A 13,777-nucleotide genomic window follows, 5' to 3' on the forward strand; every position below is an offset into this window, starting at 1 on the left:
CCCTTGCTGTTCTTCAGGCCGCCGACCACCGCCGCGCCGTTGGTGGATGCCAGCTGCTGCTGCTGACGACGTTGGAAGTACGCCACCCAAGCCGCGTGGTTGTCGGCGGCGTACTGGGGGAGGGAGCGCTGGGCGTTGGTGAGGGAGGAGCGCACGACCTCGACCTCGTCGGCAAAGTAGGAGGATTTAGCCACGGCGTCGGGCAACGGAGGAATGGGCACTCCCCCGTTGCTGAGCTTTCAGCCCGTCGGCCCGGCGCGCATGTCCGGCGGCGCCGGGATGTTCGCCTGGAACAGGATCCACGACTCCTGTTCGCGGAGAGTGTGGCGGCCGAAGCCGTTGGCCGCCGTCTCGTCTCCGGGGAAACACTCGGCCATCAGGAGAGGGGGAGGGAGAGGGAAGGGCTGGGCTGCGGCTCACGGGATAGGGATAGGGAGAGGGAGGGCTCGGCGGCGACGCTCGGGAGAGGTAAAGCTTGGCGGCGAGGGCGGGGCTGGTGTGGCCACAGGCGAGCGAGGCCACCGGCTCATATAGCCATGCCACGCCCGTGTGTACGCGTGCGAGGGAGGGAAGGCGTCGACGCGCCGTCCCGTGACGCGCCGCCCGTGAGGAATCAATGGCAAGGCTGACCGGCCTTGCCATTGATTCCCCTCGCGGGAAACCGAGGCGTTGGGGGAGGACGAGGTGCGGTGTCGCTGACGCGGCTGGCCCGCGGCTTTTTCGCGCCAAAACCGCTCGCCCCGGCGCCCTCGGGCCCCCCCCAGCGCGCCAGGTTCGGCCTGGGTCCGCCGGCGCTGGTTTCAGCCCAGGCCGGCGAAAATCGAGCTTCTGGGGCGCGACTGGGCCGTTTTTTCGGTGCCGACGCGAAAAAATCGTCTGGAAAGGCCTTTCTGGGGCCGCGGCTGGAGATGCTCTTATGCCCAATAGCATGGTGGCCCTTGCAGTATCAGCTCACATCATGACGGTTCCCTCACAATACCGGCTTGATGCAACGTCACCAATCGCGACAACTTCGATGACCTCGCAGTAGCGTTCCAACATCATTGGACAGCCTCGCAGCATCGAAGCGTGCTCGAAGCACTGCAACATCACCGGCTGGCGCCGCTCACAACAACACCACCTTCCACCATATAGTGGTCGCAACACCATTGCCCTGTCTTGCAGCGGCGGCCACTGGCTCTATCCTCGAGATCGCTTGGGGAGTTGCATGATGCTAGCCGGGCATGGCAACTCGTCGCGACCCATGTAGCTCCTGGCGGCCTACAGCAACGGGGCTGCCCAAGTCTTGTAGTAATCTATGCTTCGCAACTCAACTTCAGCAGCAACAATGATCCGCTCCCCTGACGTGCAGCAATCGGTGCTACGTTACGCAGCCGATGGTCTGAAGGTGGTGGGAGGAGAGCGGAAGCAGGGTGTAGTATGCTTCGTGTGAGAATAGGGATAAACGGTGGAGAAAACGATCGGTAGTGATGAGAGGATGTGGCTTTGTAGGAACACTTGTTGAAGCCAAATGCATGGGCTGAAAACTTGCTGAAAACCGCGCGTTATCAGCCAGTTAGAGTCAACTATATAAAAAAGGTTTTTTTTTCATTTTTTATTCGGTCCACCGCTCTGAGAAAGACTCTAGGTGAATCCGTGCCATCGCTGTGCCGTCCTTATTTTAATTCCAATGTTCAATTCAAAAGCCACAGCTTTCTTTGAAAATATTCAAAACCGAATCATTTGCACGTCATGTATCGTTTTGTGCATGCAATTTCCTAATATGTGTTACACAAAGAAATCACACAAACTAGACTGAGGGCAATGGAATCATTTTTCTGTTATAGACGCTCGAAAACAAGGGGCCAGATAATTTCGGATTTGGAAACCACGCGAGGACAAATGTTATAGACGCCTGGTACTTTCCTTTTTGAGGGGTCTGCTCATCCGCGCTAGCGAGCAAACATGCACTCGCTGTCACCTCCATGAATGAATAGTTTCTACTCCCTTCGTTCCGAATTACTTGTCACAGGTATGGATGTATCTAGATGTATTTTAGTTCTAGATACATCCATTTCTACGACGAGTAATTTGGAATGGAGGGAGTAGGTTGGTTGTTTTGAAATTGAATGCCCCCGCAAAAAAATCAAAAAAAATCAAATGAATAAGTAGTTTATAGGCATCTTTCATATGATGAACTTTTGGTACACAATGCATTCCTTTCACACCATAGCATTTCACAGTCCTGTGATCAAAGTATATTCTGTAACAGCATAAGCAACTCTGGGTTGCCATATGTCTCAGAGAAGGAAACAGATGTCTGCAATGAAACAGTATATTCTGTAACTGCACACTCTTATTGAAACGGAAACTGGACTAGCTGCAAGGCGGCACTTGTCTGAACACGCGGCAATGGAATCATCTCCTCTGCAAGAGGTGCATCAGTGGGCAAAGAATCTGCATCTGGTTTGTACATTTGGAAGCCTGCGAACACGCCACCAGATATGAGATTCTTAGAAACGTACGTGACTGGTCGCAGACATTCAAGCTACCAGGGAACTATGATACGTACCTCAACAACAAAGCAAGCCCAGAGCTGGCCAGAACGATGCTCCAGCTCTCCCTTCAGTATGCTGACCTCAAGGCCCTTGAACAGATGCGCAGTCTCGAAAAAGACGTCATACTCCTTGCACAATATCTGGGCACAAAATGATTTCTATGGTTCAGGTAACATGGACCGGTTACAAATGCAATGATGAAAACTAGTGCATGCAGCATTATATAGTGACCTCAATGAGAAGATGACCAGGTTCCTCGAGCTCTTCCACTCTCAGCGGGCAGTTTTCCAGCTTCTTCTTGGCCTCGTTACCGAACTTCTCATTTCTTGTTTTGTTCTGAAGCTGCTTCAGTGACATGGTATTCACTTGTTATTCGGCCACCACACTATCTTTTAAAAACTAACCTGTGGAAAAGTATGGTGCAAACTAACAGGCAATAGCACATCATGGTTTATAGATTAAGAAAATGAATAATTACTATCTCAGGAAATGAAGACAGGATACTGCACGCTTGTTTAAATATAGTAGCATACAGATCCAAGTCCAAGAAAAAAGGTTTAAATTCTCAAACTGGTCCTAACGGGTTCCACTCTAATTTTTCTCTTCTAAAATTTCTAAGTTGGAAAGACAAATGGTCAGATCTTTAGGTGGCCTTAGCTGGGAAGTACTCATAGTCCTATGGTGAGAATTCACTATGATATGAAAACGAATTCAATGAGCATTATAATTCATATCACACGATTTCTGCAAATCGTTGGTTTCTGATTTTTCAGTATCACACATAAATTTGAAGAAGCCCACCTTCTCAGCTTTCTCCGATACACTTTGGAGGAACAGCATTTGTGTTATTGTTTTGTCCAGGAGAGCATCAATGCTGCACTGTTTTTCGCAACAAGATACAATCAATGCACTTTTTGTTTGCAAACAAACACAATTGAAAAGAAGGAGATACATCAACTATTAGAACTCAGAAGCCAGACCTTTGATGCATTTGGAATGAGCTCCCTCAACTCCTTCATCCTGTCTTGAATCAGTTGCCTGTCTCTCGGTCTTGGTCTGTGCAGTTCTTTTTTTCCGCCTTCATGCTTTATTTCAACTGAAATTTCCCTGTGCATGTCTTGAATTGTATGAACCACGCATTCTTCAGTCATGGTCCTGTTGATTCCCTTCGGGAGCGAAACAGTCATTTTGGAAGTCATGAAGCCTTCTTCGACTGAGGTAAGTGAAAATTCTCGACCACCAAAGGGATCTGGGATTGCCGATTCCTCCAACCTCAGTGCATGATCTTCTCTCTGTATTTGTGTTCCGCATGAAGTCGAAGAATCCAACCTCAGTGCATGATCTTCTCTCTGTATTTGTGTTTCACTTGAAGTCGAAGAATCAGTCGAGTGATACGAGCAACTGTTTGGGATATTACCAACCTGGTTGGTTATAGCATCCACTAAGAATTCAGCATAATCATTGGTCTCGAGGTGTGAGTAAGAATATGCTTTATTTCCATTCGCTTGAAGGAGAGAGTGGCTTGTAGACTCTTGTTGTTTCAATCTACCATGCCACATGAAGCTCTCAATATCTTCCCTGGGAATTGCCTCAAGATCTTTGTGCATCTTTGAGTGAATTGAAGAATCTGAAGTTACAACATCATCATTTAAAACTAAAGTGCTGCCACATGTGTGCTCCTGATATTCTTGTGCCATATATGCCAGAATAAAATCATCAATATTATTATAATCCGCATCTTGTATGTTAATTACTGATGTGCAACTCAGTTTGCTGTTGGAATTGATCAACTTATCCATAAATGAGAGGTTTTTCATCTCCGGGTCGACCAGTGTCTTGCAGTGAGTGAGTTCAGATGGTGCTTCATGCACATTGGTCCACAGATCACTCTCATCTGAGCAAGTTGTTAGACCAATATCGTACGCTCCTGTAATGACATCTTCTAACATTGGAAACTCGGACGGAGTGAAGGGATGTGGTAGACTAAGGTGTTCAATGGTAAATAGCTGAGCAGAATTGTTGATCACATCGAATAAGTCATGGGCCAGAACATCTGCGGGATCCAACGATACATCTGCAGTAGGTCTTTTCAAAGAATTTGAGTAGCAGAACCCTGTGGCTGAAGGATTATGAGGAATTGAGGGATTGTAAATCTTATAGAACAGGTCCTTCATGTGTGTCGCCAGTGCTGAACTTTCCAAAACCTGAGGCTTGAGAATTTTTTACACTGATTAGTCACAAGTAAGAGACAGAGACCTTGTGAAGGAAGAGCCTCAATATATTCTATGTGAAGATTGTTGCACATCAAGTCTGAGCAATTGATGTTGTTTTTGCACACAATATGCTGATTATGCAGCAATAGTGTGAGTTCCCTAAACAATGCTGCTGGGGAGGTACAGAACCAGCTTGGTTTCAATCTAGAAATGGAACTGGAACTGGAACCCGCAAAAGTCTCTAAATCATGTTGATTCTCTTAAATATGATAAATGCACTAATGCATTTAGGAAACATGTGGGTACAATAATAACGACTGAACATACCATACATAAAGATCCCAGGTGAAGAACCCCATAAGGAATAACTGGTACAAGTAGAACTGTCTACAAATAAGAAATAAGAATTGCCACGTTAGCCATGCAAGTCTGCGTTTGCTGGTTGAACACAGACATACATTGTTGGAGAGGACAACTGAAGTGAAAATAAGTGGGTCTTACTTTGATTCCTGCTGCAAACTGAAATTGCCAGTCTTCGTGATACTGAAAAAAGTAAAGTTTGTGAAATCACTTAAAGTGCTATGCAAGTTCCAGAGAGTTGTGGTGTGGAACGAAAAGCGTAAATTTAGCTCACCTTGTACACCAAAGTTGAACGAAGATCACTGGAAGAAATCCAGCAATGTTGTCCCATAATGGCCACTTTACCAATAATTCTGTTGAAGTTAAAATCATTAGAGAATCAAACAGTTTATGTGACGTTGATTATAAGAAGTTGAACAACGCGCAATCATGCTTACTCTTCTCCAAGAGAATACAAATGACTAGACATGCGCAGTAATGCTGCCTCGATGGGGCAAAATGGATAGCTTTGATATTGGCCATCGTTAGAAGTAGGTGTTATTATCTGGTTGTCACCATCAGCTGGGCCCCCGTAATGATCTCTCGTGTTTTTGGTCATCTTGTCGACGTAGCCATCCTCCCAAGTCAAGATGCTGAAAGTTAATTTACAAATTATGCAACTGAAAGAGTGATAGTGATTAACGACAAATAAGACTAACAGTTGCAAAATTTTAGATGGTATTTACTTTATATGATAAGAATGTTTTTAGTCCTGTTACATTTGACGCACCAAGTTGGTTCAGTACTACTGTCCTACAGATAAGCAAAAAATCAAGAGAACAAACAGTAGGACTTACCCATGCTTCTCGCTTTTGATTGACCAAAATACTGCATACTTCCATAGACGATCAGAACACAAGCCTCGCAACGATTCTGTGTTCAACCCCATGTGCTCACAGCTCAAACATGCAACAAACACAGCAAAGAGAAGTTGCAGACTGGGAGCAAGCTGCCAGAAAATACTAGCTGCAACGGTAAGATGCGCGGCCTGCTTGCTTCCACCGTAGACAAGCTCGTCGTTTGATCAATTTGTGAGAGAAATCTAGAAGCACAACTCCCATAACTCTGCCTCCCTCACTACTCCCTTGCAGTGCAGGCCTTCCCTTTGAAGCACTTGCAAGATTAAAAGTAGGACCCACAAGAATTGCAACCACGGAAGGCAGATATCTTGGAGGTTCTGCAGGTCACTGCCATCCAAAAAACTCAGTGCCCGGGCTTATGTTCAAGCGGCAACATCTTGATGGCAGCTTGTAAAGACCTGAACACAAGAACATGAGGTTTCCCACTTGAGAGTCTGCTGCAGGTTTTTGGTTCAGAAATCATGAATAATTACTTCGAGAAACGTAGGAGAAATATAAGAGTGAAGAAATGTCCGTTGGGAAAATAGATGATCCGCTTATGCTCTCTAACTAGTACATATCTAAACATGTGGGTCATGAGATATGGAAGCTAACCAAGTTCGTACTTCTTACAGTTAATTGGCATGTCCCCTAAAGACAAAGGAATGGAGAAAAAAAAAGAGGGGGAGGCTTCACCAAGAAGAACGCTCCCCTCTTGATGTACAAGAAATCACAAAAAGGTCGCCAAGAAAAGAGTTGATTTGATTCTAGCTAGCAGAGGTTTTTATGAGACCTGGAACTTACTGGAATATGATGAATCCGCAGGAGTAAGCAAACGACAAACAGATGAGAGGTGGCGCCAAACAAGCAGGTGCTTTGAGAGTTTGAGGCGGGCCTCTTATCAACTCCACTTATATAATTTTCAAGGGAAATAACCCTTTCAGCCACCAGCTGTCCTGTTATTAGTTAAAATAAAAATAATACAGAATACGATCTACCAAAATACTAGTACTATATTCTCTGGTCTAGTAGAATTTGCAGTTAGTACAAAAGTTGAACAATCAACAATGTGCCCCAGAAAAATAGAACTGCTTTCTAGAGTATAAAAAAAACATAGAACTGCTAGTGCAGAGTGGAAGACATATCATATCATATCAGCATCAGGATATGAATATACTAATTCAAGTTGAAGACCCAAGGCAACGTGGCAGGGAAACGAGTTAGCACTAACGTTAAGCTTAAAACAAGGAGTTGGTAGGTACTGGACTCCAGCTAGCCCTGTGATAAGTCAAAACGTTCTATATTGGTTTGTGGTTTTCCTTTTGCAGAATGAGTCAACTTCTTCCATCACCAAACATGACATACAATAAGAAGCAACTGCACCGCCATACGACATCGAATAAAACACAGAACAATACAACAAGGTAGGGGTGGGGGGGGGGGGGGGGGTGGGGGGGGGGGGGATAAACACTCCATGATGTATCAGTAGTACCTAGTCCTGATTTTGATTGAAAAGGGCCAAAAGGCCTATATTTAGTATTCGCTCTCCTGTATATCGTGATGACATAAGCTAATAAGGATCCAGCACGGCCAAAGGGGATGCACCTGCTGATCAGTTTTAGAAAACGTCTAAATAAAGAAATGGAAACCACTCTCTGTCTGCATATGTGTTGTTTATTTTGATTCCATACTTGTGGTTCAGTTGGTCCAGTCGTAGAATACTTCAACTGGAGGATGATTACATTATCTGATGCCAACATCATTTCCCTACATTATCTCCTTTTATCAAATCATAACTCAGGCAACTCTTGAATGCCTTCTCAAGTCAGCCACAACTTCTTTCTGTCAAGAGTCAACCAAGCCTGGTAGCAAGTAGATGGGCATGCACTCAGATTTCTCATGGTATTTTACTTCCATAATTTACTCTTCTTCCAGACCCGGAATGAATTTAAGCGTGATGCCACATAATAGGCCTCTCAGTACAACTTTACAAAGTTACAGGTGCAGCTGGAAGTTAACTAAGGAAAATTCTGGTTCCTGGAATAGATATTGCAGCAAACCTGCAAGTTTAATAATGAACTATGAGTCATCTTGTTATGAGCGAGTGTAAAAACTATACATGTACAGTCATCAAGGCTAATAGCCAGTTATACACACCTCCTCGGTTCCAGCTACAAGGAAATAGGCACTGTCCTGCTGTTGATTCGACAAAATGAGCACAATGTTCAACTGTAAGAACTACTCAGTTAATCAGTTCCAAACTTGCAAACCAAGTGCTACATCCTGGTGAGATTTTATCACCTCAAAAGTAAACATCAGTCAAGTTTCAAGCTTGCACCTCTATGTATAGAGCCATGCTAGAACCTTGGAAGAAAACTATAACTAGAAGAAATTGTTTGTACCTTGTTTGAATCCTCAGCTCTTTGACTTTTTGAGCAAAGTTAGCTGGAAATTAAATATGAATCAGGGCAATTCATAATTTTTAAGAGAAGTCCAATAACAGTTGAAGTAGGCTCACCATTCTCTCACCAAAGATTATAGATGCTTCTTAGGGATATTTTCGCAGACTATTGAAGATTTTTATTTCCATGTATCTCCACCTAGAAGGACCTTGATACTTAGACCACTTCAATCTTCTTTGGAGGCATGACAGACTTGAAACATTTCCAGTTGCAGGGAAAACACAGTTCTTGTCGGCAAATAAACAAAGCACACAACAGCACTTACTTCTACTAGCATGGTTCTCCATCTGGACATGTAATATTAATTCACTAGTTAGTAGTCCCAGAAGACAATAACCGGCAATTGGGAAGCAAGTTTAGGAGCCATCTTCTACCTCAGAGATGGTACGGCATCTAAATTTTTTCCAGGACAACACTTTAAAACATGAGTAACAAGGGTGAAATCCTATATATGTTTAATGTCCCTGTTATGGTGCTGCTAGAAGGAGGGCGCGAGAGGGCCGGCCGGGGGCCTTTTGCCCACGGCCGGGCAAGATGGAAGGGATTTCCTTCTTAATTCTTGCTTGATTAGATTGATACATCTCCTCTCTTTATATAGAGAGGTTTACTTGACTCCCAAGCAAGGCTTACTTGACCCCTAAGCAAGCGACCCTTATCTCTAATTAACCCTAAGACTAACGGGCTATACCGGCAGCCCAGGCCATTAGGCCCATTACGTACTCTAACACTACACCCCACCTGGACATGCAGCTTGTCCTTGAGCTACAGCGTAGCCAACTTATAACCATGACTCGACGCAACACAAACCTAACACCTAAAAACAAGCCTTTTACATCTCGGCTTGTTTTATTACTCTCAACCTGAAATGGACCGGAACGCTTTATTTTGGACCCCTTAACAGAAAGTGGACACCATCCGCACGTCGGACATGCACGTGTACAGCCACCTGGATCCCATGGACATCACCTGGACAAAAGGAGTGCATGTGTATGGCCACCTGGAAGTGGTCACAAGAGCGACCAGCAGAGGCGCCCTCGCGGCGGCCGGCGGCGGAATGCAGTGGTGCTACGCGGTGTGCTCCTGTCGGTGACACCCTGCCTTCTCCCCGCCGGACGGCTGTTGGTCTGCACCGCACTGGGAAGAGTGGAGGGCTTGCGATGGAGAATGACGAGGAGGGGAGCGCCCCCCCAAACCGCCGATGTCACAGACTTTGAGGTCGCTGCCCGGGGGAAAAACAGCATGCCCGCCGCCCATGGGGGAAACCGTATGCCCAAGATCCCCGACGCAGTGGACGAGATTGAGGTCCTTTGCACAGCGAAGGGCAATTTGGACGAGCAGCAGCTGCAGACCACGCATCTCCCGCACACGCCGACGCGCTAGGAGGCCGCGCGCAGCAGCCTGCAGCCTCACCGCCGCCGACACGTGGCGGGTAGTGATCCAAGCCGGAAGCGGTGACGGCGACGGCGGGAACTTGATCTGCTGGATGGGGACGCCCTGGGGAAGCGGTGATGGCGACGACGGGAACATGATCTGGTGGATCGGGACTCCCACCGGCGCGGTCGATGCAGGGCCGGAGCTGAACGACGGTGGCTGCTGCAGCGGAGCGCCGGGCGCGGCGGAGGCCGCCAAGAGCGGCGGCTGCCATTGCAACCAGGGCGGGGCGGTGGTGGCGGTGGATGGAAGCTGCAGCGGCTGCTGCAGCGGCCCAGCGAGCGCGGCGGGGACGCCCTGGGGCAGTAGCAGCGACTGCTGCGACGGATCGCCGGGCGTGGCGGAGGCCGCCAGGAGCGGCGGCTGCCACTGCAGCCAGGGCGGGGCGGTGGATGGCAGCTGCACCGGCTGCTGCAGTGACCCGGCGAGCGCGGCGGAGGCCGCCTGGTGCGGCGGCTGCCACGGCAGCCACGGCGGCACGGTGGCGGCGATGGGCGGCGCAGCTGGGTGCGGCCCGTAGGACCCGGCCAAGAACAGGCGGATCTCCTGGACCGCCTGGGTTAGGTCCCGCAGCGCCCCGAACACCTCCTCCGGGGTGAGGACGGCGGGGGCGGGTGTGACGGAGGATCCCGGCAGCGGAAGAGACGGGTTGGGCGGCGGTGAAGACATGATCGAACCGAAGCTGGCTGATACCAAATTGTTATGGTGCTGCTAGAAGGAGGGCGCGAGAGGGCCGGCCGGGGGCCTTTTGCCCACGTCCGGGCAAGATGGAAGGGATTTCCTTCTTAATTCTTGCTTGATTAGATTGATACATCTCCTCTCTTTATATAGAGAGGTTTACTTGACTCCCAAGCAAGGCTTACTTGACCCCTAAGCAAGCGACCCTTATCTCTAATTAACCCTAAGACTAACGGGATATACCGGCAGCCCAGGCCATTAGGCCCATTACGTACTCTAACAGTCCCACACCACTAAACTTTTAACGTGAAGCAGATTGAAACTTAATGCAGGAAACTCTTAATACAAGAAGTGTGAAGCATAGAGATTTACCACAGACCTTTGTATTCTTGCATCTAAGAACAGATGATCTCCCTATTCTGAGCAGAAATATGAAAGTATAACCTTGAGGTGATCAAGTTTGTTGCATCCAAGATTTTGCGGACCTAATGACATAAGCACTTGTGGTTTCTCTCAAACAAGTACTTGTGGTTGAGTGAATGACTGATGTTGTGAGGCAACCATGCTAAATATATTTATTCTGTTCCTGTTTTCTATTTAGTTTGTTATCTCTCACTCCTTCATGCAGTACTTCATAAGTAGGGTAACTAATGTGACCCTTCTTCATCAAGTCCTCAACAAGTATCTTTGGTGCAGCTATCTTCTTCTTATCAGCACTCAAGATGGTATCTACAACCTCGGGAACAACTCCAATTCTAACCATGACACGAATAACGCCCACAGCTTCCGTAATCTGATGGTTCACTGCGAGTGTATTTATTACACGGCCAAAAGTAGCCATTGATGGAATGAAACCCCCATTTATCATTTCCACGAGATGCTCGTATGCACGGTCAACATTTGCAGTCTTGCATGATCCATCAATTAGGACGCGATAAGTATACGAATCAGGTCTATATCCCTTCTGGACCATCTTCTCAAAAATACTTTCAGCCATTTGCATGTTCAGTTGACTGCAATATGCGCTAATTAGGATATTAAATGTATCAGCTGTTGTGGAGTACCCCTTTTCCTCCAATTTTTGAAAAAGTATGTACGCTCCCTCAATCTCACCATTCCTACAAAATCCATGAATAAGTGTGTTGAAGCTAACTGCATCAGGAGCTAGTCCTTCTTGACTCATCCTCACTATCACCCCAGAGGCCTCTTCCAATTTATTGGACTTGCAGAAATTCTCTATCAGTATGTTGTAGGTAATAGTGTTTGGGCGACATCCTTTAAGTGTCATCTCTTTGAATGTTTCGTTAACTTCATTGGCCTTCCCAGACTTGCAGAGACCATTAAGGACCGAATTGTATGTGATAGCATCAGGGGTGATGCCATATGTCCACATCCTTTCAACAAGCTGAAGAGCACTGTCCAGCTTCAACCTCTTGCAGTACCCATCAATCAATGTGTTGAAGGTGAACACATCAGGAAGGTATCCTTTCAAAATGGCATCGTTCATCACAACTGTGGCATCCGAAATATTCCCCATTTTGCACAGCCCATTGATAACAATGTTGTATGTCCAAATGTCAGGATGACAACCGTCCTCGGACATCTCATTCATGACCTGCAAGGCCTGCAAGATCAGCCCCTGGCGACAGAGTCCCTTGATAAGAGAATTGTACACTACCAGATCAGGTTTCAGTTCTTTTGCTTGGGCCTCATTAAACAGCTCCAGCGCCCTCTCGATATCACCCTTGGCACATAGGCCATTGATCAAGGAGCAATATGTGACCCGGTCCGGTACAAAACCTTTAAAGACAGCATCCTTAAGGAGCTCAGTAGCTTCTTGCATCATTCCCATCTTGCAGTACCCATCAATAATGGTGTTATAGGTGAAATCATCTGGCATGCAGCCCCGGTTCATCATCCTACGAAGGTAGTGTGCAGCCTCCTGGGCTCTGTAGCCCTTGCAAAGGCCACGGATGAGCGTGTTGTAGGTCACAACGTCTGGTGTGATGTAGTCGTCCATCTCTTTTACAAGTGCAACGGCTTGGGCCAACCTCCCACATTCGCAGAGCCCCCTGATCCAAATATTGTAGGTGAACCTGTTCACAGACATCCCCCGCTTGAGAACCTTGGCGAGAAGCGCGGCAGCCTCAGAGATATCCCCTTTCTTGCAAAGATCATGCAGGACCTTGTTAAAAGTGGCAGTATCAAGGAACACCGGTCCCTGGAGCATTTCATCGAACAGGCGACGTGCGTCGTGGGGGTGGCCGTGCGCATAGAGTCCAGACACGACGGTGCAGTATGCGACGGCTCTGGCATGGCATCCACGGTCTGGCAGAGTGCGCAGGAGTCTGAGGGCAACATGCGGGCGGGCGGTGAGGCAGAAGGAGCGGAGGCGGATGGTGTGGGTGTGAAGGTCGGGGGCAAGCCCGGTGGCGAGCATCCTGACGTAGACCTTGTGAGCCTGGTGGTGGTGGTGGGCGTGGACGAGGGCGTCCATTATGGCGTTATAGGCGGTGGCTTGGGGCGGGCAGGCGAAGAGGTCCATGCGCTCGAAGGCGTCGACGGCGGCCTGGAGGCGGCCGGCCCGGGCGAAGGCGCGTATGGAGGCGACGTAGAGCGGGTGGAGGGAGGCGGGGGCGAGGGCCGAGCGCGCGGAGGCGAGGGCGGCGTGGACGGCATCGACGCGGCCGGTGGAGGCGAGGCGGTGGATCAGAGCGCCGTACGCCGGGGCCGTCAAAGCGACGGCTTCGCCTGGCATTCGCCGATATCGAATTCGCGCGCGCGCACGCAACGGCTGACACTGCTCTTCTGAATTTCTGATGCTGCTGCTGCAATGTCAATGTCTACTGGGCTGGACTTAAAGCCTACGTTAACAATTATGGATTTTAAGAGCAACTTTAGTGGAGCGATCCATTTTATCCATTTGGGTCATCCGCATATAAAAATTGACCCAACAAGCAGCGTCCACCTGCTGTCCATTTTGTGTCCGCGCGGACCCATTTTCGTCTCAAATTTGAGAAAATTTGGGTCAAAAGCGGACATAAAGCGGGCGCTATCTATGCCCTCCCCGTCCGCCTCTATCCGGTTGCATGTGCTGCCTGCCCCACTTGCCATCCACCCATCCATCCCATCCTGTCTCTCTCCTCCTTTTTCTTCTCCCACCCACCCACCCCGCTCGTTCTTCTCCGGCGCTGGTGCTCCGCCGTGGTGGGCTCGTG

At 48.1% G+C, this 13,777-nt stretch overlaps 2 protein-coding genes across 13 annotated transcripts; both read right to left on the bottom strand.

Annotated features, from left to right (window-relative positions):
- Window positions 1–2,135: 2,135 nt before the first annotated feature.
- Window positions 2,136–6,180, bottom strand: LOC125535939 (transcription factor EMB1444-like). 4 transcript variants are annotated; one of them, XM_087544026.1, is made up of 10 exons: window positions 5,947–6,180; window positions 5,548–5,742; window positions 5,385–5,463; window positions 5,252–5,293; window positions 5,078–5,137; window positions 3,518–4,741; window positions 3,339–3,416; window positions 2,769–2,879; window positions 2,552–2,677; window positions 2,136–2,463 (listed from the first exon to the last, which is right to left on the bottom strand). In XM_087544026.1, the coding sequence occupies exons 1-10, from the start codon at window positions 6,036–6,038 to the stop codon at window positions 2,398–2,400; spliced, it is 2,073 nt and encodes a 690-aa protein (XP_087400152.1). In that variant the 5' UTR covers window positions 6,039–6,180; the 3' UTR covers window positions 2,136–2,397. The 4 variants fall into 4 exon arrangements, with proteins under 4 accessions (XP_087400152.1, XP_048554977.2, XP_048554976.2 ...); XM_048699020.2 differs by having other exon boundaries at window positions 2,769–2,882; XM_048699019.2 differs by having other exon boundaries at window positions 3,518–4,747.
- A 1,464-nt stretch (window positions 6,181–7,644) lies between these two features.
- Window positions 7,645–13,395, bottom strand: LOC125535938 (Pentatricopeptide repeat (PPR) superfamily protein). 9 transcript variants are annotated; one of them, XM_048699013.2, is made up of 5 exons: window positions 10,939–13,395; window positions 8,518–8,737; window positions 8,391–8,433; window positions 8,146–8,217; window positions 7,645–8,048 (listed from the first exon to the last, which is right to left on the bottom strand). In XM_048699013.2, exon 1 carries the CDS (start codon window positions 13,315–13,317, stop codon window positions 11,125–11,127), a length of 2,193 nt encoding a protein of 730 aa, XP_048554970.2. In that variant the 5' UTR covers window positions 13,318–13,395; the 3' UTR covers window positions 7,645–8,048; window positions 8,146–8,217; window positions 8,391–8,433; window positions 8,518–8,737; window positions 10,939–11,124. The 9 variants fall into 9 exon arrangements, with proteins under 9 accessions (XP_048554970.2, XP_087400151.1, XP_048554968.2 ...); XM_087544025.1 differs by having other exon boundaries at window positions 8,146–8,226; XM_048699011.2 differs by having other exon boundaries at window positions 8,146–8,271.
- Window positions 13,396–13,777: the final 382 nt, after the last annotated feature.

This window comes from Triticum urartu, chromosome 2A, assembly GCF_056163025.1.
Source record: "Triticum urartu cultivar PI428250 chromosome 2A, HENAU_Tu73, whole genome shotgun sequence".
Taxonomy (NCBI): Eukaryota; Viridiplantae; Streptophyta; class Magnoliopsida; order Poales; family Poaceae; genus Triticum; species Triticum urartu.

Excerpts from the sequence above, each read along its gene's own strand:
- LOC125535939 (XM_048699014.2), bottom strand. The coding sequence starts at position 6,038 with ATGGGGTTGAACACAGAATCGTTGCGAGGCTTGTGTTCTGATCGTCTA. Across the intron at positions 5,743-5,946 it reads ATCAAAAGCGAGAAGCATGG|CATCTTGACTTGGGAGGATG; the intron begins GTAAGTCCTACT and ends ATTAACTTTCAG. Across the intron at positions 4,748-5,077 it reads ACCTGGGATCTTTATGTATG|CCTCAGGTTTTGGAAAGTTC; the intron begins GTATGTTCAGTC and ends AAAATTCTCAAG.
- LOC125535938 (XM_048699013.2), bottom strand. The coding sequence starts at position 13,317 with ATGCCAGGCGAAGCCGTCGCTTTGACGGCCCCGGCGTACGGCGCTCTG.